The sequence below is a fragment of the Panicum hallii genome, chromosome 9 (genome assembly GCF_002211085.1).
Source record: "Panicum hallii strain FIL2 chromosome 9, PHallii_v3.1, whole genome shotgun sequence".
NCBI classification, from domain to species: domain Eukaryota; kingdom Viridiplantae; phylum Streptophyta; class Magnoliopsida; order Poales; family Poaceae; genus Panicum; species Panicum hallii.
The window spans coordinates 66,491,366-66,516,408 of NC_038050.1; the positions used below are offsets into that span (position 1 = coordinate 66,491,366).

At 48.0% G+C, this 25,043-nt stretch overlaps 3 protein-coding genes across 4 annotated transcripts; all 3 read left to right on the plus strand.

The window, feature by feature from the left end:
* Positions 1 to 1,615: 1,615 nt before the first annotated feature.
* LOC112878001 (disease resistance protein RPS2-like) lies at positions 1,616 to 6,333 on the plus strand. Its single transcript, XM_025942376.1, has 2 exons — positions 1,616 to 3,302; positions 4,278 to 6,333. The coding sequence occupies exons 1-2, from the start codon at positions 2,283 to 2,285 to the stop codon at positions 6,003 to 6,005; spliced, it is 2,748 nt and encodes a 915-aa protein (XP_025798161.1). The 5' UTR covers positions 1,616 to 2,282; the 3' UTR covers positions 6,006 to 6,333.
* Positions 6,334 to 7,228: 895 nt separating this feature from the next.
* Positions 7,229 to 13,323, plus strand: LOC112877429 (probable mitochondrial import inner membrane translocase subunit TIM21). Of its 2 annotated transcripts, none has more exons than XM_025941738.1 (8): positions 7,229 to 7,430; positions 7,942 to 7,960; positions 8,892 to 9,043; positions 9,937 to 10,115; positions 10,906 to 10,954; positions 11,030 to 11,149; positions 11,601 to 11,807; positions 12,936 to 13,323. In XM_025941738.1, the coding sequence occupies exons 1-7, from the start codon at positions 7,317 to 7,319 to the stop codon at positions 11,763 to 11,765; spliced, it is 798 nt and encodes a 265-aa protein (XP_025797523.1). In that variant the 5' UTR covers positions 7,229 to 7,316; the 3' UTR covers positions 11,766 to 11,807; positions 12,936 to 13,323. The 2 variants fall into 2 exon arrangements, with proteins under 2 accessions (XP_025797523.1, XP_025797522.1); XM_025941737.1 differs by having other exon boundaries at positions 11,601 to 11,802.
* Positions 13,324 to 15,615: 2,292 nt separating this feature from the next.
* LOC112875701 lies at positions 15,616 to 17,220 on the plus strand. The gene has a single exon (XM_025939643.1). It carries the CDS (start codon positions 16,093 to 16,095, stop codon positions 17,080 to 17,082), a length of 990 nt encoding a protein of 329 aa, XP_025795428.1. The 5' UTR covers positions 15,616 to 16,092; the 3' UTR covers positions 17,083 to 17,220.
* Positions 17,221 to 25,043: the final 7,823 nt, after the last annotated feature.

Below are 25,043 nucleotides of genomic sequence, written 5' to 3' on the forward strand. Positions count from 1 at the left end.
ACCAAGTGGAACGAAAATGATGTGGCCAGGTCCGGATGTGCTCTGTTTTTCGTTTGTGGGTGGCTGTGTGGCGCTGAAGAAGTCGACGGGGATAAGTCGGCCGTCGGAGTCGGACCCCGTCCTATTTAGTTGTGTTTCACTGCGTGGCAACCAACAGTCTTTGGTTCCAGTCCTACATCAGTGGGCGTTGATCTAACTGGTCCCACCCCTCCGCCACTCTGATGACCTCTCGTGAGGCTATTGGTGAGGGTAACAATGGAGAGACACCTAGAGTAGTTTATAACCAAGTTTATAGCGATTTGGGTTAGCTCTTCAGATTCTCTCTTTTTTTAGGAAAAAGCTCTTTAGATCCTCGGTGGTATCAACTCTGGCAATAATGCAGTGATGGCCTGTCTTCTGAAGTTGAGTTTGCAAGGTATGTATTAGTCCACAAAACTTGGGAAATTGGTGTTTGTCAGCGCGTTCAACGTTTCAAGTGCATGTCAGATTTTTTTTTTGGTGTACCACTCCTTCCATTTCTAAAGCTTGATGCATCTTCATCAAAGGAATTGGCTTTGAGCTTCTACCTCGATGGTTTTCCTTGCGTCACAGTGTTGGAGCAAAGCGTCATGGCATTGATTCAGGGAGTGGAGCTGTGGAGGCAGAGAAGACGATCGCAGGACCTTTAAAGCACTTCAATGTATTTTTAGTTCTTTTTGGGGGGTTCCCTTGTAAGGCGCTGAATGTAAAATTATGTTTGTATAAATAAGTTCCAACGTCTTTCTAAGGAAAAAAAGTAAAAACTTCTCTATTACCTACTTAGTTAACGGTATTCCCATCACATATCTTGATTCTTTTGGTGAAATGTGCTTAAAATTTTAAAACTTTGCTGATATAAATATTTAAACTTGAAAAATATAAACAGCGTATATAACTGTTCCGGAAAGAACTTTCTAACTATATACCACGTATTAGGTATTGCAGCTATATAGCTGTTCCGAAAAGAAGTCAATAAAGTTAAAACTCGGCTATGAGAAGTTTACTGCAAGTATCCGTATATCTCTTTCCTACTCTCTGAGAAAAAGGGCGACGACTTCAAATCTTAGATGGGTCCATCACTTCGCATTTATTTATGAATGTTAACACTCTGATATTGATTTCATTTATTTATTTTCGGGTGAAGTCAATGATTTTATTTAATTTCTTATGTTAACTGAAGTCCTTTCTCATAGTTCCTTTTCAGCCACAGACCCCAAAAGCTGATCTTCAGATGGAAGACCCTGGGTATGGTATACTCCTTTTGGAAAAATAACATTATTTGGTAGTTTGTTTTACAATCTTCAAGGTGTACGATTTTGAACGCTGTTTTTCCATTATAACACATATTTATAGCACACCTGTTTAGACAATTTCAGTACAACCTCCCACCTCTGCACCTATAAAGATTGTCAAAGTGTCTAAAAGTGCAATTCAGTAGCTTTCATATTCACTTCGTACCTTGATTTGTTGGCACCGTCCACCCAAAAGTGGGAAAAATTCATTGCGATTGTCTTTCTGAATGAATATAATTACAGTATTCGTAATATGACATTTTCAAGACATTTAAGTTCATATAGCTGATGTCAACATTCGCAGGTACACTTGTTTCAAAGTTTAAATTGCACAACTAATACCGTGTTCATTTGTTTTTCACTTAGCCTATGTTAAGTCATCTCCTTTCAAAACTCTGCATCCCCGTTCATTTCGTCTCACTTCTCAAGTTCTCATGGCGCGTGCCCTGAGAAATCTCGCGGACGCGTGAGAACGAGCGGTTTCTTGCCCGCAGTTTGGGACATGCTGAAGTACCCATGCATTCGGAACAGAGTCCATGGCGAACCGCGCGTCCATGGCGTGAGTGAATGCGGCTGGTGCAGCAGGCGAACGGCGTGGCCACTCACGGCGAGCCAGCTTGGATGGATCTTCAACCCGAGCTCCTCATCCCCCCCTGCCTGCACTCCTGCGCCGCCCTCGTGACTCCGACGCGCCGCCAGGTCCGCGCCGGCAGGCGTCCGGCGTCGTCCAACCGCTTCCGCTCACGCATTCACTGCACCATTAATTCCCTTCTCGCCACCCCACCTACTCACTCACTCCGTCCTCTTAAACCTAGCCGCGCCTCAGTTCCTCAGCCCTCAGTCCCTCACTGCGCACGCGCATGCCACCGCTGTCTCCCTAGCACCGCCGTGCCGCTGTCCAACGCGCGGGAGATCGAAGCGCGCCGCCGGCGGAGATCTTAGTTTGGTCGCAGGTCGATCGGCGGGGATCCGATGGAGCTGCAGCTCGCCGCCGTGCTCGGCTCGCTCGCCCTCGGCGGCGCGGTGCTGGTTCTCTTCTTCGGCAAGTGGTGGCAGCCGCTGGCCGACACCGACTGGCGCGTCAAGGAGCTGGCCGACGCGGTGGAGGCCCTGCTGCGGCAGCGGGCGGAGGTGCTGGGCCACGACCCGTCGCCGTCGTCGGATCCCGTGCGCGCGTGGCTGCGCCGCGTGCAGGAGGCGCAGGACGAGCTGGCGTCCATCAAGGAGCGGCACGACGGCGGGCAGCTCTACGTGGTCCGCCTGGTGCAGTATCTCCTCCTCCCCACGGGCCCCGTCGCGGGGCTGGCCGAGCAGCAGCTCAAGGCGGTGCGCGCGCTGCGGGAGCAGGGCGCGGCGATCCTCGAGGCCGCGCTGGCCACGCCGCAGGCTCCGCCGCCGCTGCTCTGCGACCCGGAGGAGCTGCGGGACCTCCCCGCGGAGGCGGGGCCCGCGAGGGCCTACCTCAACGAGGCGCTCCGCTTCCTCGGCGACTGCGACGCCGCGCTCGGCGTCTGGGGCGCCGGCGGCGTGGGCAAGACCACGGTGCTGAAGCTGGTGCGAGAGGTGTGCGGCCGCGTCGCGCGCTTCGACCACGTCCTGCTCGTCGCGGCCTCCAGGGACTGCACGGTGGCCAAGCTCCAGAGGGAGGTGGTGTCCGTGCTCGGGCTGCGGGACGCGCCCACGGAGCAGGCGCAGGCCGCAGGGATCCTGAGCTTCCTGAGGGACAAGAGCTTCCTGCTCCTGCTGGACGGCGTGTGGGAGCGCCTGGACCTGGAGAGGGTCGGCATCCCGCAGCCGCTCGGCATGGCGAACGGCAAGGTGAGGAAGGTCATAGTGGCGTCGAGGAGCGAGGCGCTGTGCGCCGACATGGGCTGCCGCAACAAGATCAAGATGGAGTGCTTCAACGAGGAGGATGCGTGCAGACTTTTTGAGGCCAACGTTGGCGGGGACGCCATCCATCGCCACACTGAAATCCTCACGCTTGCGAGACAGGTAATCAGCTGCTCTACTCTGTATCTGGTTCAACGTTGGAAGCCATGGATCTGTTCAAATCATCTGTTTGGGGGTACTTATCACTCGCTCAGTCTAAAATAGTTGTTTCGTTGTGACTATTTTTCTTTCTTTGATGGGGTTGTGACTATTTTTCAGTTACTTGCAACCTACTTATTTTTCAGTTAGCGTTCTATGCCTTGGATCAATCAATATCATGCTACTTGCGTGTTGAAGTGGTTGGTTTTGATCCAAAGGACATGTAGCTACTTGCTGACTGATCTAAAGTGGATGGCACCGGCCCAAAGACATAGGATGTTTACTGATTCACAGTGTCCATTCTGTTTTTGTAAATAGATTAGTGCTTAACATGTTTACAAAATATCATGTCTGGTCGCTAATTGTGTTTAGTTTTACAAAATGTCCTAGGAAGCCAATTATTGGCAATACTTATGTTTACGGGCGTTTAGTCAATGCATGGTCCATTTCTTCTACATCACATTCAGTCCTTTTAAATGCGATCATTTTTTTCTTTGCATGACTATCTGGGCAACAGTGTATTGAATTTTCAGTTACAATTGTTTTTTTTTGACACAAATATTTAGCCAATACTCATAAATACTCCCTCTGTTTTTATTTACATGTCGATGTCGTATTAGATTTCGTCCTATATCAAACTTGATTAACTTTAACCAGGTCTATAGGAAAATATAGCAACAACTATGCTACCCAACCTTTGCACTATCAATATATATTTTATGGCAAATTCAATGAAATAAATTTGGTATTGTAAATGTTATTATTCTTTTCTATAAATTTAGTCAAAATTAGCCAAATTTAATTTAGAATAAGCCTAATACGGCATATAAATAAAAATAGAGGGAGTATTCATGCAAACCGAACATCTCCTGTCGAGTACTGAATTTTCAGTTACAATACTTTGATTTCTTCAGGCTAACTTGTTCTTCCATCGAACAGGTGGCTGCAGAATGCAAGGGCTTGCCTTTGGCCCTCGTCACCGTCGGCCGCGCCATGTCAAATAAGCGCACACCAGATGAGTGGGCTGATGCACTCGACGCCCTCAAGGCGTCCCAGCTTTCGACCACGCCCGCCTCAGACAAGAGCACGCACGCTCTGGTGAAGTTCTGCTACGACAACCTGGAGAACGACACGGTGAGGGAATGCTTCCTGACCTGCGCGCTCTGGCCCGAGGATCACAACATCACCAAGGACGAGCTCGCGCAGAGCTGGATGGGGCTCGGCCTGCTCCCCGACCTCGGCGGCGACGCCGTCGACGAGGCGCACCGGTTCACGCACTCGGTGATCGCCATCCTGGAGGCCGCGCGCCTCCTGGAGGCCGGGGACAACCACCGGTACAACATGTTCCCGTCCGATACGCACGTCAGGCTCCACGACGTCGTGCGCGACGCGGCGCTCCGGTTGGCGCCAGGCAAGTGGCTGGTCCGCGCGGGCGCCGGGCTCAGGGAGCCCCCGCGCGAGGAGGCGCTGTGGCGCGGCGCGCAGCGCGTGTCCCTGATGCACAACAGCATCGAGGACGCGCCGGCGAAGGCGGGCAGCGCCCTCGCGGAGGCGCAGCCGGCGTCGCTGATGCTCCAGGGCAACCGCGCCCTCCCGAAGAGGATGCTCCAGGCGATCCAGCATTTCACGAAGCTCGCGTACCTGGACCTCGAGGACACCGGCATCCAGGACGCCTTCCCCATGGAGATCTGCTGCCTGGTCAACCTGGAGTACCTCAACCTATCCAAGAACAGGATCCTGTCGCTGCCGGTGGAGCTTGGCAACCTGAGCCAGCTCAAGTACTTCTACCTGCGCGACAACTACTACATCCAGATCACGATCCCGCCGGGGCTGGTCTCGCGGCTCGGGAAGCTGCAGGTTCTGGAGGTGTTCACCGCGAGCATCGTCTCCGTGGCGGACGACTACGTCTCGCCGGTCATCGACGACCTCGAGAGCAGCGGCGCGCGCGTGGCGTCGCTCGGCATCTGGCTGGACAACACCCGCGACGTGGAGCGGCTCGCGCGGCTGGCGCCTGGCGTGCGCGCCCGGTCTCTCCACCTGCGCAAGCTGGACGGGGCGCGCGCCCTGCCGCTGCTGTCCGCGGAGCACACGCCCGTGCTGGGCGGCGTGCAGGAGAGCCTGCGGGAGCTGGTGGCCTACTCGTCCGACGTCGAGGAGATCGTGGCCGACGCGCACGTGCCCGGGCTGGAGGTCATCAAGTTTGGCTTCCTCACGAAGCTGCGCGCCATGGCGTGGTCCCACGCCGCCGCGTCCAACCTACGCGAGGTGGCCATGGGCGCGTGCCACTCCCTGACGCACCTGACGTGGGTGCAGCACCTCCCCTGCCTGGAGTCGCTGAACCTCAGCGGGTGCAACGGACTGACGACGCTGCTGGGCGGCGCTGAGGACGGCGGCAGCGCGGCGGCGGAGGTGGTCGTGTTCCCGCGGCTGAGGCTGCTGGCGCTGCTGGGGCTGCCCAAGCTGGAGGCCGTCCGCGTGGAGGGGGAGTGCGCGTTCCCGGAGCTGCGGCGGCTGCAGACGAGGGGGTGCCCGCGGCTGAAGAGGATCCCGCTGCGGCCGGCGCGCGGGCAGCAGGGCACCGTGCGGATCGAGTGCGACAAGCACTGGTGGAACGCGCTGCAGTGGGCGGGCGAGGACGCCAAGGCCTGCTTCGTCCCAGTGCTCTGAGTCACCATTGCAGTAGGCGGCGGAGTTGCAATTTTGGCGCCGGGGGATCGGGACTACTCCGTACTACGGTTCAGACAGCAATAAGATGGTTATTTTTGGGTTTCTTCCATTTTATCTGGGACAATTTGATTCATGGGCTAATTCACTGCGTGTTGGCACTTGGCAGTTGGTGACTCTGGTTTTAGCTTGATGTTTAACTCAACCAGGATATACTGTATTCTTGCTCAAACTTTTTTCTAACTACTGTATGTTCTGTCTAAATTGATGGTAAGGCCTAAGGCCCATGTGTAACGGGATTTTTTCTCCCTATATATATTTACGCAGGAAACAAAATTGTTTCTATCAAAATGCATAAAACGCGTAAATCTAAACGGGCCTAAAATTTGAACTTGAGCACCTGAGTTTGCCTGGGGCAGTCTTTCTGTCATATAATTCATAAGACCCCATTTTGCCTGGATACCTCGCAACATTATCAGATGTTGTTTTCAAACAGGTAATAATTACCTCAGAGTAACGGCGTTCTTCACCAAACCCGGCCACTAGTATCAGTACAGCCTACATACCAGAGGTCTTGGCCAAAATCTGTTACTGACAATTCAAACAGATACACACCCAAGCGGTGGTCGGCTGACACAATCCGAATCGATCTCCTGCCAATCACAATTTTTTTTTAAATCCTGTCAATTACGAGCTTACAACGATCGCGACGGTTAATTTTGACAGGTAATAAGAAGATCGTGATCGTTGAATCTGTGCTTATCGTCTAAGGGTGCGTTCGTTTGCTAGGGTCTAAAATTTAGACCCGTCACATTAAAGATAATCTTGTCATTTAGAAGTATTAAATAAAGTCTAATTACAAAACTAATTGCAGAACCTCAGGGCTAATTCGCGAGACGAATCTAATGAGGTATATTAGACTATGATTAGCGGATGATTACTGTAGTATCACTGTGGCAAATTATGGATTAATTAGGCTTATTAAATTTGTCTCGCGAATTAGCACCCATCTATGCAAAAAGTTTTATAATTAAACTTTATTTAATACTTCTAAATGATAAAATTCTCTTTGACGTGATGCGTGACGGATATAAAGTTCAGAGGGCATTAAACGAACGCACCCCTCGGATCGCTAGCCTACCGGCTGGCACGAGTTCTGGAGGCGCAAAAACTCCCGTCGCGGCGGAGCAGGGAGCACCAAAATAAAGCCCAGACGCGACCCAAATCGCTCGCTCGCTGCCTCCCTCCCTCCCTCTCCTCGCTGCCTCCCTCCCTCCCTTCACCCCTCCCCCAAGTAAACGAAACACGCCCACCATGGCCTCCCGGACCGCGAGGCTGCTTCAGCACCGCCGCCTCCTCGCCACCGCGGCGGAGGCGTCCGCCCGCCGCGCGCCGCGCGCTCCCTGCGCCGGCGCCGCCGTCTCCAAGGTAACCCCTCAGGAGCGATGGGGATAACCCTGAACCCCTCTAAACCCCCCTCCAAGGTGTTCGATGGAATGCTCAGGCTGATTTTGCCATCGACGCCGCTGTCTTTTCTGCCTGCGATTGCGGTGTTGCGGCTGGTTAGGATTCTGAAGGGAGCCGAACGGGTGCTCTGTGTTAGCTTCTGAAGCAACGACTGTTGTGGAGGGTTGTGCTTACTAGCTTCTACTACTTGGGAGTATTGTTGTATTCTGTAATGCCAGCCTATTCTTCTAGCCCTGTTATTTCCATCTGCTTAGGGCCTTAAGCAACGCTTGTGCTGGCACTCTATCCGGAAAGTAGGAAATGCCATTCCATTTGTGTTCCTGATCTGTGATTGCATAGATTCTTTTGGGGTTTTGGGAAATTCTTCACATTGTGAATTCCTTATTGGATTTTTATTTCTTATTTGGAAATATATTGATTCTTCTGGCTCTGGGAAATTCTTTACATTGTAATTTCCTCTGTCTAACTGCAGGATGTTGCTAAGGCTGAAGGTCAAGCCCCACCTCTGATTAGAAGCCGTGTTTTGTTGATCACATTGCCACTCTGAAATCATGTCTTTTTTCAACATTCCTTTTATTGTTGCATCAGTGAATCTGTGTCTGTTTTGCGGTGCTGGATGGATACCGCATCTCTGACAGTTTAAACACTATGGATGCCTATCAAGCTTTTAATTTAGCCCTTTAGATGTATGGTGACATTGCAAATCAGAGTAAACTGTTCAGTGGCTTCCTTATTAGCCTGTACCGACTTAGCATCTTTTAGCTAGTATATAATATAATCTGGATAAAACTGGACAAGCTGCTACAGTACCTGTTGTTACAATATACATGCGTTATTTCTCAACCTTACTTTCAACAAATGCTTCAAAGAGCTCTCACGTACCGCCATACTGGGTTAGTATAAACCTTCCATAAGAATGTACTGCCACTGCAACACTGCATCCAGTATGACTGTATGTGATACTTTTTTGATGCACTGGATATGCTTGAATGAAATATTTATTGGTAAAAAGAATCTCTATGTAGAATTGTTCAGAACCGGGGAGTTAAAAGGTGTTGATAAGACTTGAGCTATCTGCTTGTATAGTGAAATGAATGATAAGTTGGATACATTGTGATTGTTCTGCTCGTAGTTCCCTTCATTATGGCTCAGTTGATGTGAATTGCTCAGTTTTTTAATTAACAAAATTGATTCGAATATGTCTTAACGGTTGATTCTACTTATGTTCCATGTTATGAGCATGTATGGCTAGGTTTGCAAAGAATAGGTTCTCGGTTATCTGGTCTCATTATTTCCAGACATTTGAAAACTATCTAACTTTATGTGCTTTTTTGTTATATCTGGACTGATATTCCTGTTGCACTATTTCTCCACGTTAGGATTTGTTAATGCTGACATAATTTTCTTTGGGAAAACATCCAGCTTCGTCTTTGAAAAACTCAAGGTGGTACATGACCAGGTCAAACACTTCAGGTCCTTTGACGACTCATTATGAGTGCCGCAAAGCATTTCCTTCTTTCATACGGCCATCTGCATCTTACTCCACAAAAGCTTCAGACCAGAATCCAAAACAGGTTTGCGTTATTTACTTCTGCTTGCTGATTTGAACTATTTAATTTAATATTGCTGGTATAGCTTACAATGAATGTGGTTCATCGTTTTATTTTTGAACATGCTGCTAAGGCTGGTTGAAGTGCAATATATAAACTTTTAGTTATTGTGTTCAGCCTGTTCACGGAGATCATCTGAATTCTGGTGCAACTGCTTATCACATCTATTGACTAATTTATATGCATTAGCCACTGTAATGTACTAATGTTGTTTTGGACAACCACAACTTCTTTAGAAAATATTGTTAAGGGTTCCAAATTTTGTGATTCTAATATGTTGAAAATATTGTAATAATGATCCGCTCCCAAGATACTTGCCTTATGGATTCATAATCATGGTGGTCTCGTATGAGCGGGGACCCAATTATGCTATTCATTTAGCCAAAGCCAGAAGTACTTGAAGTGTTACAGTTACAGTGCTATTTTCTACAGCGCATTTCCATCATATGCGAGAAAGCATATTTTGAATCAACTCTTTTCCTTGGAATTTATGAGAGCGTTGTGTTTACTGTCATCCAGTTTTCCATTCACAGCATCCTGCTGGAGAAGACTTCAAGTTTTCTTTATTGTTGTACCCCTTGGCAGTTTTAATCACCTAAGACAGCTACAGTCAGTTTTTTGTTTTCGGTCTCTTGGTCCTTTAGTTCTTGATCCAAATTGTGTGTTCTTAGCAAACTGATATGACTGGTTTCATTAGTCAAATGAATGTTTGTTCATTATATTGCAACTTGTAAGCATAATAGTTAGTAACTTATTTTTTGAGCGGAATACAATAGTTAGTAACTTAGTGTAGTTATGTTGTTGCACACTTTTGTGATATTTTATTACTTGTAAAGGACTGTTCTCTCTGTTCTCAGGAGGGAAAAGACTTGTCAACTACAGAACATCCCTTTGATGATATTACCTACAATATACCTGAGAAGCCAGTGACATTTACTGAAGGTGCTTCTTACAGTCTTGTGATACTTGCTGGACTTGGAATTGCAGCTCTGGCTGGATATGCTGTGTTCAAAGAACTTATATTTGAACCAAAAGAGTAAGTCCCTTGCATTTGTTATTTAGCTTCTATTTGAACTTTGCAGAGTGCTAAGTGATACAGTTATGACTAATCGTATTTTGATATTACCAAACATGTTAATAAATAGTAATTTGTCAGAGTTTTGTAGTGGTCGTTTTTCCTGTAGGAAATACTAATGCCTTTTTGTGCATTGTACAAGTTTACAGGAGTTAATATGATGTGTATTATGGAACTTCTTCTTGTCCTTTCTACTAATTTACATACACGCCAACTTGATCTGGACGCGTTACTGTCTATTTAGGGTACATGTGTCTACACTTCTCATTTCCTTGGCTCATAGAACAACATTTAGTGCAGAAGCTTTATTGTTGCAACTTGTGCCATGCTTATACCAGCCTAGTTTTAGCTTATAGGTTGGTTTGCTACCTGTCATAAACAAAATTGTACTATTTTGAAAAAATGAAGATGACCAAATACTATGACAGGTTTTGTTCTTGATGTTCCGTTGTCGTGGGTCTAATTCTGGTGCTCCTAACCAGTAGAGTGGCCTGATTCACTACTAGAATACTATGTATTGTGTTATGCTCCCAATAAAGCTGAACGACAACAAATCCTTTTAGTCCCAAGCAAGGTGGGGTAGGCTATAGTTGAAATCCAGCATAATAATTTGTTGCTTCTTGTCTCAGTGTGCCTTATCATATATTTTTTTCCTGGAAGAATGCCTGTGCTATAAATATATAATAATAATCTTGAAGTTGAAGGGATATTACTTATTAGTTAACCCTTGTGCATTGTTACCACCCTACAGGTACAAGATATTTGGGAAAGCTCTAGCAAGAATTCAGAGCGATAGCCAGGTTTTTGGTGATCATGTCATTCTCCTGTAGGTAGTTGTTCTTTCCCTCTCTAATTAGTTTTATATATTTTGTCAGGTCACAGCAAGAATTGGCCACCCCATTACTGGATATGGCCAGGAAACTAGAAACCGTGCAGCTCGGCAACGAATTCCAAATAAGATTTGGACAGACGAGGATGGTGTTGAACATGTAGAGGTAGCATATACTCTTGTCTCTGCTACTGTGTCTGCTTCCATTGTGCCATTTACTTGCACGGGTATACTGTCGCCAAGTCTAGAAAGGGACAACTTTACTGGTTACAATTGTTCTGTCTGTTGTGCAAGCTTGGTGGGAAACTGCTCTTGGAGTTCTTTAGTGCCTTAGCAGCATTTGACAATGGGTCAATGATTTCTCATAAACAAAAGCAAGCAGCATAGAAAGAGTTAGTGAATCATAACATAGGGAGAGGTACCAAGAGGGGAATTAATGGCCTTCATTTCTAATATTAATCCTGAGGCAGTGTCAACACCAGAGAAGATTCCCTTTACAATTTTATGTGCTTGTAGGCAATCTTTTGCTAATTGGAAACAGGGGCACTAAGGTTGCATTGATGTAAGTTGTATATTTGAATAGCTGTTTTTACGCTGCTCACATGCATTTTTTGCAGGTGAACTTTCTCATTCGTGGGCCACATGGAGCAGGAAAGGTGTATTCAGAGATGTTCAAAGATAATTCTGACCGGACATGGAAGTTCACATATCTTGTTGTTGAAATCGTGTCTCCACAACATGCAAAAACACAACTGATGTTAGAATCATACTTACCAGCGTAAGGATACAAGAAACAAAAGCTAGCCGTGGCACGATGTTGTAAGGTTCATCTCCCGGATAAATTCATATTTATACTATCCTTTTAATTATATCCTGCTCTGCATTATCGTTTGATCATAAAAGTTTTTGATGATCTTTTTTGAATTGTAAACTTCAAATATGCTTGTACTGATTATAGAATTAGTAACGCTCCACTAAAAAAATTTTGTACAAAGAATCTACCTAACATGCTGATGTGGACAGCAGCAACCTCAACCTTACCCAGCATGGTCATACGAAATATTGCAATGGGTAATTTCAAATTAGCAAGAAGGTGGTTATCATCCATGTTATTACGAAATACATTTTTTTGTAAACATCTTTTAAGGTGGAACAATACTTTTGATACCATAGATGTTACCTTGTTTAGGCGAAGGGGGCATATGAACACATGCATGAAGCATGTTTTTTCTGTAGTAGTTTGTTCAAATCCTCAAACATGGATAGTTGTCAGACCAATTTCCTTTTAGACTCGATGTTCGTCAGTTTTGTATGTATATTTGTTCAATAATCAATAATCTGATGATAGGAGTAAGTAGGCTCACTATCAATAAACGCTTTTCTTCTGAATGTAAGTAGCTTGTATTTTGATGCCTTTAAACCTTCCAACATTTCTTTCAAGCCAGAAGTTCCTAGCCATGACCTTTGAACGATCCTACATTTCTTTCAAGCCAGAAGTTCCTATCCATACACGTGAAGTGGGTGGCCCTAAAAGTTGTCATGGGGTACCATCTAGGTCCCTGATAAACTTAGAAATGAACATATGCGACTGGAGGTCCCAGTCACCCTAATCAACAAGCAATTATGTATGTGGTACTCTAGAGTGGAGCCTGAAATGTCTCCATGCTATGCTACATGCTCAGGATCATACATAGCTGCTATCATGCCCCCTGCATGTCAGGCACCATGTTTATGCTAATTAGGGAGCTTTGTACGGTTGTACCTGAAGTGGCTCACATAGCAAGTTTAGGGACCTAGTAGATGACATCGCATGAAAAGTTTAAGGACTGCTGGTGCGGTTCAACTCCGTGAAGTCATTTGACTCTTTAGTTGACTATCCATGATTCTTATTTTTCTCATTTTTGTATATAATGTTTTATTGCCAATATTTATTGAATTTATTTTTTGTTTAGAGTTTAGCACAATTGGGAAGATCAAAAACAAGTTTTGGCTAAACTGAGAATGTTACGAACCAGTCCAGGCGGGTTGGTACACTTGGGAACAAGCTTTCAGAATGTACTGGCAGCAAACCTGTGTTATGGAGTAATAACCTGTTCTTGCATTACTAGAAGGCAAATGGTTTCAGAATTCGGACAATTGATATCTCGAAATGTTTTAATGTTTCTTTAAAAAAGTTTGCTGTACCCCCAAATTAACTGGGGAAAGCCCTGCATTCCTGGATGTTAAGGGTATTTTTGATATGTTGATCTCATAAGTAGCTTATATTGTCCAAACAATGTGGCCTAACTCTCTAAGTCATCTATGAAAAATCGTAGTAATTTTTGTTGACTGTGTTTGGAATTATTTTGTTTTTTTCCAAATGCAAATTTCGAAGCATAGATCTAATCTTGACCATTTAAAACATCTCATTTTCTGGAGGACAGTTTCATATAGTTCTTTTTGGTCAATTGTGATCTCTAATATGCTGTTTGTACCTGCACTGAGCGAAAGCGACCCTACCTGTGGGAGACTCTCTGGGTATCCGTCAACCTTTTGCATATCATGTCTGTTGCTCTGCCCCAACGATCGGTCCACTTCTTTACCACGCTTTCCATTTGTTTTATCTCATTGTGCCATCTGCGGATCCGGGATCCTTTCTTTAGACTTTGTTGCTGCAGGTCGATGCAGATCCGAAGGCTCAGTCATTTCATCTTGCCATCATGCATCGACCAGAAACTATTCTATAGCTGCACACACACCTCAAGCCATCAATCAGCCAAGTGAAATATCCTTTCATGCTGCCTTGGCTCCATCTCCATCTACCACAACAGAAGCATGTGGGGGTGGCTCTTCGCCTCCTACCGACCAAGCCCTTTCGCTGTCAGGCCTCTACCTGCTCCAGGCTCCAGCCTTTGCACAGGTCGCCCTCGTCCCCGCTACATCACCATGCCTGATTGGAGCTAAGCTATAAGTAGGATGCCTTTAGATTTACCTGCTCCCATAACAGACTTGCAGGGTGGTGGATGTATTATCTTTCAGCGATCAAAGTCTCTGCCTGCGGCCACATCGTGTTGTCAATTCCCAGCTTGGCATCGCCTCACCATAAAAGTCCGGAGCGTGGCAAAGTGCTTTCTTATCTTGGAAATGAACGTTTGGTTTTAAGTTTCGTCCCGGACCCTTGTACGAACAGCATGATAGGTGATCTATTCATTGCTCGGAAGAAAACAATGAGGTCTCGTTCATCCAGTGGAACAACTTGCAGTCTGATTTACCGGTCAACAAACGGAGGAGTGGTGACTCCAGATACCGTGTGAATCACTCCAGATTCCTGGTTCTACTTGTATTTTGCGGTCGAAACCGTTGCTCTCTGATGCAACCCTTTTGGCCTGCGAAGGTTGTATCTTGGAACTGGACGTTCTGATGTGTATGCCTAAATTTAAGTATGGGCCTGTCACTGCACTTATGATGCAGGCAGAGCATCTGGTATTATAATGCTCCGTCTGACGCTTGATGTCGAGACATTCTGGGTTTAGTGGTCCAATGTACGAGAGTAGGATGTCTTGTATATACGTACGTGCAGTCACTTTCAGAGACATGGTCCTATTTTTTGACTTGGCAGGGGCCATAAGCTTAGATTCACTGTCCCTTGCATTTAAATTTGCAGTTGCTTCAAGCCTGCTGAAACCATCTTGTTCGTGCAATGGAGTAGAAAACTAGAAACAGGCCACTTGCTAAAATTCCCTGTAAATTGCTGGGAGATGGAGCTCGCTCAATATCTGCAACAAAGGCTGCCGTGGAAGCTGCCGCTCCCAGGTCCCAGCCAACCTTTATCCATCCATCTCATGTGTCAGCACATGTTGGGCAAGAAGATAGGCAGGAACAGAAGAGAACAGCAGAGCTCGGTCATGGCAACAATAAACAAAGTACGCGACCTCCCCACATGATGCATGCCCATATCCATTTGACATGTATGCGTATTCAACGGAGCAGTTGGGTCATCTATGCGATTGCGAAGGATGGGAGTATCATAAGAGCTGCCCCCAAGAAGATCCAAAGCTGGCCGGATTACAAACAGAAAAAAAGAAAAAAGATCAGAGGACGCGTTGTGCGGCAGAAACATCCGGCCACCATCTCAGAGACAGACATGCAGCAGTGCGCGGGCGTCAGACTGGGATACCACACCACAGGGCCGCCACAGCACTTCTCCCTTTCATCCTGGATCATGGCCTACCTGGCTTTGTGCCAACCACCAGAATAATTCCCCGAGTCCCAAACAAAGGAATCATCATCCTCAACTCTCACGGCGAATAAAAGATTTGGGCGTCCAGTTTGTTGCTTTGGAATCCAAATGATAGCTCCATCATGCCTCTGCCAGTCCAAACCGTTTTGGAAAACTGAGAAGAACCATAGGTTACACACACACATGCAAAGACTGGCTTATTAGCTAGTTCTAGATGTTAATCATGCACTAAACAAGGGAGGTGGTTTGGCCATTTGGTCCTTATATCCTCACCAAATACCCCAACAAACCACTCAGAGGAAATACAATCCTCCAACAAACCTTAACTAACACCTAGGTACACGTAAACAAACGTTTCTCCTCGTCTCTATTTCCCTCCCTTTGCTGGCCTACCAACGCATGACAAAGGAAAAACAAAGTCAAACAAATACATCAGCTTCCATCCCCTCCTCACCCCAACCACCATGACAGCAAACCATCAACGCCATATGCCCAAAACACCCCTACACCCCCGATTAATCCATGCCATTGCCATCAGTCATCCGAGACATCCTCCTAGGTAATCCTTTGATTAGCACACAATGTTTGAAAAATTCAGGTTAAAGGGCATGCTTGTCAAGCTCCTTCAAAGTTGCCAGTTAAACCTTCCCTATCCAGTTCCGAACTTCCAACCCCATCCCTCCACCTACAAGCAACAGCAGCAGCACACCAGCCTCCAAGAAGAGGAACGAGAGGGAGGAGGGTGAGGAGTTGCCTCTGAAAGCAAGCCATCATTGGCTACCAAATGCAGGCATGCATATAGCGAACAGGACAAGAAGAAGAGGAGGAAGAAGAACAAGGAGGAGCAGAGCTGCAGGGGCGCCGAGAAGCGGCTGGTTGCTGCCACCACCATGTCCTATGATCAGATGCTCTCGCCGCTCTTCGGTGCCGGGCGATCGGCGTGGAGAGCGGCCGGCGGCGGCGACGCCGTGACGAGGCAGATACTCAAGTGCACGAGATGGCAGCTGGAGGAGACCACCGACTTCGTCACCTGCCCCTACCACTACTACTGCGACAGCTCCTACCCGGGCGACTACTCAGCCGCCGTCGGATTCCTCGTCGCCGCCTTCGCCGCGTACTGCTTCCTCTCCACGCTCGCCTTCACCGTCCTCGACCTGGTGCGGGGCAACGGCAGCGCGCCGGCGGCCGGCGTCAGGGGCATCAAGAGGAAGTACCTGCTCCCCTCGGGCCCGTTCCTGCTCCCCCTGGTGCTGCTCGCGCTCGCCAAGGGGCAGCGGATCAACGCCGTGTTCCCGCTCGCGCAGCTCGGCCCGGCATTGCTGCTGCTGCTGCAGGCGTCGGCGCTGGCGTTCCGGAACGAGGCCGACGGCGACGTCCGGTACGCGGTGCTGGAGGCGTCCACGGTGTCCGGGGTGCTGCACGCGAGCCTGTACCTGGACGCCGTCGTGCTGCCGTACTACACGGGGCTGGAGGCGCTCCGGTGGTCGCGCTTCTCCGGGGAGTGCGCGTCGTGCCTGTGCCGGATGGAGCCCCTCGTCGTCGGCGGCACGGCGGTGCAGTACCGGGGCCTGTCCAAGACGGCGCTGGCGATCATCTTCGCGCTTTGCTCGCGGATGGTGTGCCGCATCTACGGCGAGGAGCGGCTGAGCGCGTGGACGCGGTCCGCACTGGAGGCCGTGGGCTGGGTGTTCGTGGCCGCCGACGCGGTGTACCTCGTCGGGTGGGTGGCCGCGGAGGGCGGCGGCGTCGGCGTGGCGGCCTACAGCCTGGTCGCCGGGCTGGTGTTCCTGAGCGTCTTCGGCAAGGTGTACCGGTTCTTGGCGTGGGTGGAGACGAGGCAGTCGCAGTGGAAATCCAGCCTCTGCCACAGCGTTGTTTGATCCATACTCTCACCGGAGTCGATCCTCCCCTAAGAAATCTGTAAAAAGAAAGAAAAGAAACCTTTGCTTAGTTCATCTTTTGCTTGCTGTACAATCTACACAATGGTAAAAAGGTGCGATTTTTTTGTTCACGTTTAATTAGCTTAATTTTTTGCTGAAGCAATTCAGACTTTTGTTGACGAAACTTCAAAGCCTCTTCCTCTTCTTTGCCCATTTCTTTCGACGTTTTAAATATGGTTTCGATGGTACCTTCTAATCCTGCTGACCACAGTGCACATTCTGACGCTAGCTAGGCTCTGAACCAGACAACTGTACTGCAGTTAGTTTGAGTTTCTTAATTCCCATGATTGTATTGTATGAAGCTAGGTCACGGTGTCAGGTATCGGTAGCTGGGGATTGTTGGTATGGTAGCATCAGGAAAGTGAATGTGACAATCCAGCAGCAGCAATGTGGTGGTTCAGGACATGTGTTGTGATCAAGCAACGACCTAACCACTGGCGGCTTCATCAAGCCAGTTCTTGGAGGCTTCCTCTCCGAGAGCTGCTCTGTTCTGGTCTCGCTTGTCCTCGTCGGTTTGAGCCTTTGAGGAGAAGCGGTTGGAGCACTCACCTTGTGTCTCGTCCGATTCGGGACCGACGGAACACGGACTGCATCTCTGCATCCTCACGGCAGTCACCGTGGCCCGCAACGGATCCGCGCATGTGTGGAAAATCCAAAGGCTAGGATATTTATATAAATATATATATATATATATCATATTTGTACTTGTCACAATTCGTTTGGTCCTACACTTGATTTCCATGGAGCAAAAGCGTCAGAGAATTTTATGATTCTTTTGAGATGCAAAAGTGTTTGACTTGGCTTGATCTCTGACCAGGCTTCGTTGCAGAAGAGAGCTCTCATTCCTCGTGCAATTTTGCAATGACTGAGAGAAAAGGTCAGGTGCAAGCACTCAGCGCTAGCTTTCTGCCTCCTGCAGAGTCCAATCCTTCCGTCCTTCCTGCTGAGAGCCGGGAATGATTAGGTCTGATTAGGTAGGCTGACGAGGCCAGCAAACTGGAATGGGTCGTCGTCAAGTTGCTGCCCGAATCATCGAGCCGGCCGAGCCCGTCGGCCTTCGTGCGCCGGAAGCAAGATTAGGGCCGGGGGGGTCAGGACTCGTCACTTTCAGAACCGGTCCAGGCGTGAGGACGGCTTATGTGTGCTACATCCTTGTCTCCCAACGGCCACTGATTTCATCAGCCAGGGGCATGTGCGGCTAAAGTGTTTTAGTGTAACTCAAGGTGCATAATCCTCACTGTCAAAGGAGAGAAAAGGAACAGATTCCATGGTTTTGCATGTGTCCAAACGGGCTTTAAGTGGGGTTTCAATCAGTGAAAAAAGTTTGATGGATGGTTGTTGTCTTGTCGTACTAGATGGTAGCGAGTGAGATGTGACAAGGATCTTCCTCTGTTGAACTTGTACTATGTGTATTGTTCCTGAACTTTGGTGATTTACGAGCCTCAAGTCTGAAACATCTCTCTTAAATTTCAGGCACCTGTTACCTTTAAAAAAAAATCAGGCACCTGCGTACGCCATTGCCGGCGATGTCCACCATGAAGTCAGAAGGAATGAAGGATCGTTGGGGAGGCAACAGGCCCGGTGGAGGAGACCGGTGGCAAAGGAAGGCTGGTTGGCTGCATCAGCTGTAGGGAGCCTCAAGAATGGAGCGATTAGTGCGGCGGAGCAGCCCCGGCGAGGAGGTCGCTCGACACAGAGATCGCAGGCGGGAACAGTAAGGATTTTGCGAACCTGAAAATCTCTGCGCCATTGACTCAGCGTTGATGCACAGAGAATGGTGAGCTGCGGTTTCTCATGACTAAGAGCATTTTAGGAAACTGGGACAACGTTAATCAGGGTGTAACTACAGTGACCACATGTGTACTGTTGATGCAAATGCTTAACTTTCTTTTGACTGAATCTAAAGCAGGAGGAGCTGCCACTTAGTTCTAACTTTTTTTTTATCAGAGCACTTGATTCTGACTTGAGTGCACGCCATAGCCTAGTTCATCCTGTAGTAGCAGTTAGGCGTTGTAATCCTGTTACTGATTGCGTGCACATAACTCTCTCTCTGCGCTCCAGCGAGATCGCATTCGGGAATCCTAGCATTTGCATGTACCTACCATGGGCCCGTCAGCCAGAAAATGGGCCGAAACAACTCATTAGGATGGTCCGGCCTAGGTAATGGCCTCAGGCAGCCCACGACTATTATATCCTGCTCCCGTAATTTCACCGCTCTCGCTGTCCAGACCAACGTCGCCGCTTCCTCTGCCGCGGCCGCCATGGAGGAGAGGAGGAAGCTGTCAATCTCCATCGCCCGCAAGCGTCGGCCACCCTCCCGCCACACCGCCGCCGAAGATGCCCCCAGCTCTGTCTCCGTGCCTGGGCCCACCTGCCGGCATTTCGTCACCGAGTTTGACCCATCCCTCCCCCCCCCCCCCCCCCCCCCCGCCGCGGCGACCCCCGTCATCGCGCCGCTCCCCAACTCGAGCAACCTCGGCCGTCGCAAGCCATTCTTCCTCCCCAGGTCCGAGGGGGAGGCCGACGTCGGCGCCCAATCCCCTAGCGGCGGCGGCCCCGCCTTCGTCCTCGACACCTCCACGGCGGCCTCTGCTCGCTGACAACAGAACTCCACGAGATGTCCGCGAAGGGACACGCTGCCACACTCCTTGCTGGGTACGGCTGGTCCGAGGACCAAGGACGTCCAGAACGGCGATCGCCTCCGGATCCGTGCTGGCAAACTCGGGATTCGCCGGGGTCGGCGACGGCCGCGGCAGCGATGGCTTCGGCGTTCCGGCCGTCTACAAATACGCATATAGGTTTTTGCAGATACCCCCTGAATTCATCGCGATCCAAATGAGGGATTTTTTAAAAATACGCATCCAAGATTTTTGCACATAACCCCCTTAAATTGGAAATCTTTTGCAAAATGCTTCGGCCGGAACCGGCGACGGCGGTGGCTTCGGCCGCCGGCGTTGCACCTCTCATGCACGGCCAGGCCGCGGCACCACGCGCAGAGACCTTGTCATCTCTTCGCCTCCGAGCCGCTCGTCCCCTTGCCATCCCCAAACCGGAATAAAGCCGCCAGCGAGGGCAGCGGTGAAGACGATCCGGAAGGCTTGCGGCGGACAGGTCGACCTCCGCCTCCTTGTGCTCCCGATCCAGGCGGGCCTCCGCGGCCCGCGCGGCCGACGGCGGCACCTTGTGCGTCAGCACCCCGATGGCCGTGGTCAACGCGGTCATGCTCCTTGCCGTCATCGCCGCGATCGGGTTCCTCGTGATCCCGTACCTGAAGGTGCTGCTCGTCGACTCGAGGTGGGCGCTACCTGAAGAACTGTAGGGAGGAGGAAGATTCGTGCCAGACTGACTTCCCCTGTAAAGAGAAATAGGCCTTTTGGTTTCGCTCACCTGAGAATCGGTTATCTGAGAATCAAGATTTTTTGATAATCCGCTGTCTGGAGAATCTGCTGTCTGAAGAATCTAGGGTGTTTGGCAATGCTGATTATTTCTACTGGATTGTCCGTTCTGACTATAAAATGACCTATATGCCCCTGAGTCCTGTAATAGCTCATTTTGATCGGATTTCTCTACCATTTTCAATTCTAAGTATATTATTAGTTCCAGAATTTTGTTATAGTAGAATTATAGTCATAAAACACACAATAATAATAAAATAAACTAATAAATAATAGTCATGATGAACATAGATTAATAAGTAATACAATTTTACAATGATATTCAAGACATCATAGAGGCAGCAATAGCATCACGAAAGGCACCCATATCAATGTCATCTCCTGAATCACTAGCATCGATCATGGTAGGTTGGCTGCCACTGGTAGCATCATCTTGTACATCGGAGTTGAAATCTAGATCTTCATTGGTATTTTCTCTAATAAAATTGTGAAGAGCCATGCATGCAACTATAATTTTTGCTTGTTTGGTAATAGAATAGCTAGGCAAGTGCAACAAGATACGCCATTTCATCTTCAACACTCCAAATGACCATTCAATCACATTTCTAAGTGATGAATGTGCTTGATTGAACATTTCTTTTTCTCCCACTGGTTGGTGATGTTGCCATTCCGAAACATGATACCTTTATCCCTTATAAGGTGCAATAAGGTGCAAGATACCCTTTTCTATTAGGATATCCGGAGTCTACAAAATAATACTTTCCATTGGGAGGCTTTGGGAATTGGTTCTGATATGTGAGTAGAGTATCCAAAAATACTCGAGTGTCATGTACGCACCCAAGCCAGCCAGTGACAACAAATGTAAATCTCGTATCAAAGTCACAAACAGCCATGACATTTTGTAAAGTATACCCATGCCTACCTGAAAGGCCCTTGTTTGGTTTTGGTAATTGATGGACAAGTTAGGTGGACTAATAAGTGTTTATGTTGAGATACACAGGAGATTAGTCCACACAAAGACACTAGTATGAGCAACATGTGCCATGGAGGAGAAATGGCTAAGGGTTGATGCTATGCTCATATAGTGTGATCGTGGAGCTCATTGCATATGAGACATAACATGGAGTTATGTGACCAAAATGGAGAAGATCAAGACAAGACTTGGCTTGATGGACCGGTTGCAATGGAGAAGGGCAAGTCAAGGCTTTGAAGCGAGGGACCGCGAGGCGGTGAAGCTTGGGCAAGATTTGGCGCCGATGGACCGAGGCAACGGTGAAGAGCGAGCAAGGTCAAGATCGATGGACCAAAGAGGTCATGTGATGATATGGAGTGGATCATATCATTCAAGGAAGATCAAGCCAAGTGTTGACTCATGAAGATGATCAAAAGGCTTGATGGAATCTGGTGCTTGTGTGGCATCAATATTTGGGAAAATGAAATGAAATGCGCAAGGCAAAGGTATGACTTGTAGGGCATTTCATTTCACCGGTCAAAGGTTGTGTAGAGAAGTGCATGACCGGATTTAGGATAGATGGCCGTACTATCAAGAGGGGCAAACTTGTTTGCATATCGGTCATCTAGTGCCATTTGAGCGATCTAACATTGCGATGTTGCTAGGATCGAGTGGCGTGGTGAGATCAAGTGAAAATCCTTTGAAAATGATTGTGAAATGCTAACACACATGCACATGGTGTTGTTCACGTGGTGGTGTTGGCACTTTTGCAAAGGAGAAAGAGTTGGAGTTGATGTTGATCAACTTTGGGAAGCAAGAAAGGTTTTTCGGTTTTCTCCGGAAATTAGGTTGTCTCTTGGAGTGGAATACTGCTTTGATCCATTGTGTTTTGGACCAAGTATTCAGTTTGGTTGTGTAGCCCTCTGAATTAGCTTTCCATAGAGTCCAAGATCACCTAATTTGGACATCGGAGCTAAGAGTTATGGCCGTTTTACCGAAGTACTTTTCTGCTGGAAAGAGACCTGCGGACGGTCCGCCCATGGGGGGCGGACGGTCCGCCGTTATCCCGGATGAGCTCTAACAGAGCCATTTTTGGCTCTGTTGGTGGTCCAAAATGAACTGCGGACCGTCCGGTCCATGGGGGCGGACGGTCCGCCATTAAAAGATGAAACGGGCGCAGATTCTTGGTAGTTCTATCTTGGGTGTCCAAAATGAACTGCGGACCGTCCGGTCCTTGGGGGCGGACGGTCCGCCTCCTACTGAAAATTCTGGGACAGAAACACTACGGTTTCTGTGTGTGCTCACTTTTTGAACTGCGGACAGTCCGCCCATGGGGTGCGGACAGTCCGCCGGTCACTTCCAGATTTAGTCAGAGATGTTTGCAAATCGGTTGGTTCGAAGTTTTGAACCGCGGACAGTCCGCCCCAAGGGCGCGGACAGTCCGCCAGGGGCTCTAACGGTCGACTCTGACACATAATAATTGCTGTTCTAGCCGTTGGTTTTGAATAGCGGACGGTCCGGTTTCTGTGAGGCGGACAGTCCGCGAAATCTCTGTTTTCTCGGGATTTGAGTGTAACGGCTAGTTTGGGGCCTCCCTCTATAAATAGAGGGTGTGGCCGGCCATTTGAGTGGGCTGAGCACCTTGGGGACTTGGTGTCCATGTGTGAGAATGCTTGAGAGCCCTCTACTCACTCTAACTTGATAGTGATCATCCGATTGAGTGAGAGAGCGATTCTAGTGCGATTGCTTTGAGAGATTGCATCAAGTGGCACTAGGTGATCGTGTTGCAAGCCGGTGTGCTTGTTACTCTTGGAGGTTGCCACCTCCTAGACGGCTTGGTGGGAAGAGGCTCCGTTGAAGCCCACAAGAAGATTGTGTGGTGCTCCGGAGAAGAGATTGTGAGGGGTATTGTGCTCACCCCGCGGAAGCCGCGAAGAGCAAATCTAGTTGAGCGAGACGTGAAGAGCAACAAGTGGTTCGTCCGGATCATGTGCTAGAGCTCGGTGTGAGCACTCCACGTGGGAGAGTGTGACTTGAGAGTCACCACTAGCAAGAGGATCGGCGGCAACCTTGGAGCTTGTCTCAACGGGGATTAGCTTGGTGGCAACCAAGTGAACCTCGGGATAAAAATCACCGTGTCAATCTTGTCTACTCTTCTCGGTGGTTTGCATTCTCCAAATCACAAGCCTTGTATTTACATTTATATATATCTTGTGCTTGTGTAGTTGCTCTCTAGTGTTTAGTTAGTTTGTGTAGCTTGCTAATCATCTTCTTGCTTGTGTAGCTAGAAGTAGAGATCATAGTGTAACTAGTTAGCTTGTGTAGTTTAATTAGTTACTCTTGCTTAGATTGTGTAGCTAAGCAAGTTGAGCTCTTGAGTTTGTATTGTGTATCCTTGTCCTTGAGCATCTAGTGAGCTTAGGTTTGGCTTAGTGCTATTGCCCATTAGAATTGTGTAGGAGCTCCCCTTGTTTGTGAAGTACTAGTGCTTAGACTTGTGTGGCTTGGCATTAGAATTGTTAGGAGAGCTCTTATTAGCTTGGCACTCCATTTGCTTTGTGTAGGATCTTTTTGGAAGTGCCTCAGTGTCATAGTTAGAGGGGTGAAGTCTTGGCTAAGCGAATAGTTTCAATTCCGCATAAGTTTCGGTTAGCCGGCGCAATTAGTTTTAGAAAGGACTATTCACCCCCCCTCTAGTCCGCCATCTCGATCCTACAAGTGGTATCAGAGCCGAGGTCTCTCATTTGTGGTCCTTACCGACCCGAGAGGATGGCGTCTTATGGGCTAGATGTTGAGTGTCCACACATTTTTGATAGCACACACTTTGCACGGTGGAAAAATTGGATGACATGCAATTTTAAGTTTATTTGCCCTCAAATGTGGTGGATGGTAGATGTAGGTTTTTCTCATGTGTTGGATGAAAGAAACCTAACTCAAACACAAGAGAAATGCTTAGATCTAGACATCCAAGCTACTAACATATTATTTAGATCTTTGCATGATTGCATTCTTTGTGAGGTCATGGACAAGGAAACCGCCCATGAGATTTGGAGTTATCTAAATGAGAAATATGGGGTGGCCTCCGATGATCATGATGATTTTAAGGCCATACAGGAAATACATGAGGATGGTGAGCACATCCACGATATGGTAGTTGTGGAAGATTGCTCCACCTCATGGTCAAGTGATGATGATGATGATCAATATACAACTAGCTCACTTGGTATGATTGATGGTGATGATTCAAGTGCTGCAAATGATGATCCTACTCCAAGCACACTTGATGATCAAGTTGGTTCATACATGGATGATATTTCTACTTCAAGCTCATCTCCATCATCATATTGCTTCACGTCACAAGGTGACACAAAGGTATCAAATTGCAATGTGATTAATCCTAATTCATATAATGAGCTCTTGAGTAGATATGCTAGTATGAACAAATTATTTGAGAAAGTGTTAGCCAAAACAATCAAATTGGAAAAAGAAAACTCATTTCTCAAAGACACATGTGAACAACAAAAACATCTACTTTATGTCTTGAGTTGTTCACA

What these genes read in the sequence shown, in the direction of transcription:
- LOC112878001 (XM_025942376.1), top strand. Translation starts at nt 2,283, where the DNA reads ATGGAGCTGCAGCTCGCCGCCGTGCTCGGCTCGCTCGCCCTCGGCGGC. An exon ending in TCCTCACGCTTGCGAGACAG is followed by an intron (nt 3,303 to 4,277) that starts GTAATCAGCTGC and finishes TCCATCGAACAG; the next exon opens with GTGGCTGCAGAATGCAAGGG.
- LOC112877429 (XM_025941738.1), top strand. Translation starts at nt 7,317, where the DNA reads ATGGCCTCCCGGACCGCGAGGCTGCTTCAGCACCGCCGCCTCCTCGCC. An exon ending in CAGACCAGAATCCAAAACAG is followed by an intron (nt 9,044 to 9,936) that starts GTTTGCGTTATT and finishes CTCTGTTCTCAG; the next exon opens with GAGGGAAAAGACTTGTCAAC. An exon ending in CTTATATTTGAACCAAAAGA is followed by an intron (nt 10,116 to 10,905) that starts GTAAGTCCCTTG and finishes ACCACCCTACAG; the next exon opens with GTACAAGATATTTGGGAAAG.
- LOC112875701 (XM_025939643.1), top strand. Translation starts at nt 16,093, where the DNA reads ATGTCCTATGATCAGATGCTCTCGCCGCTCTTCGGTGCCGGGCGATCG.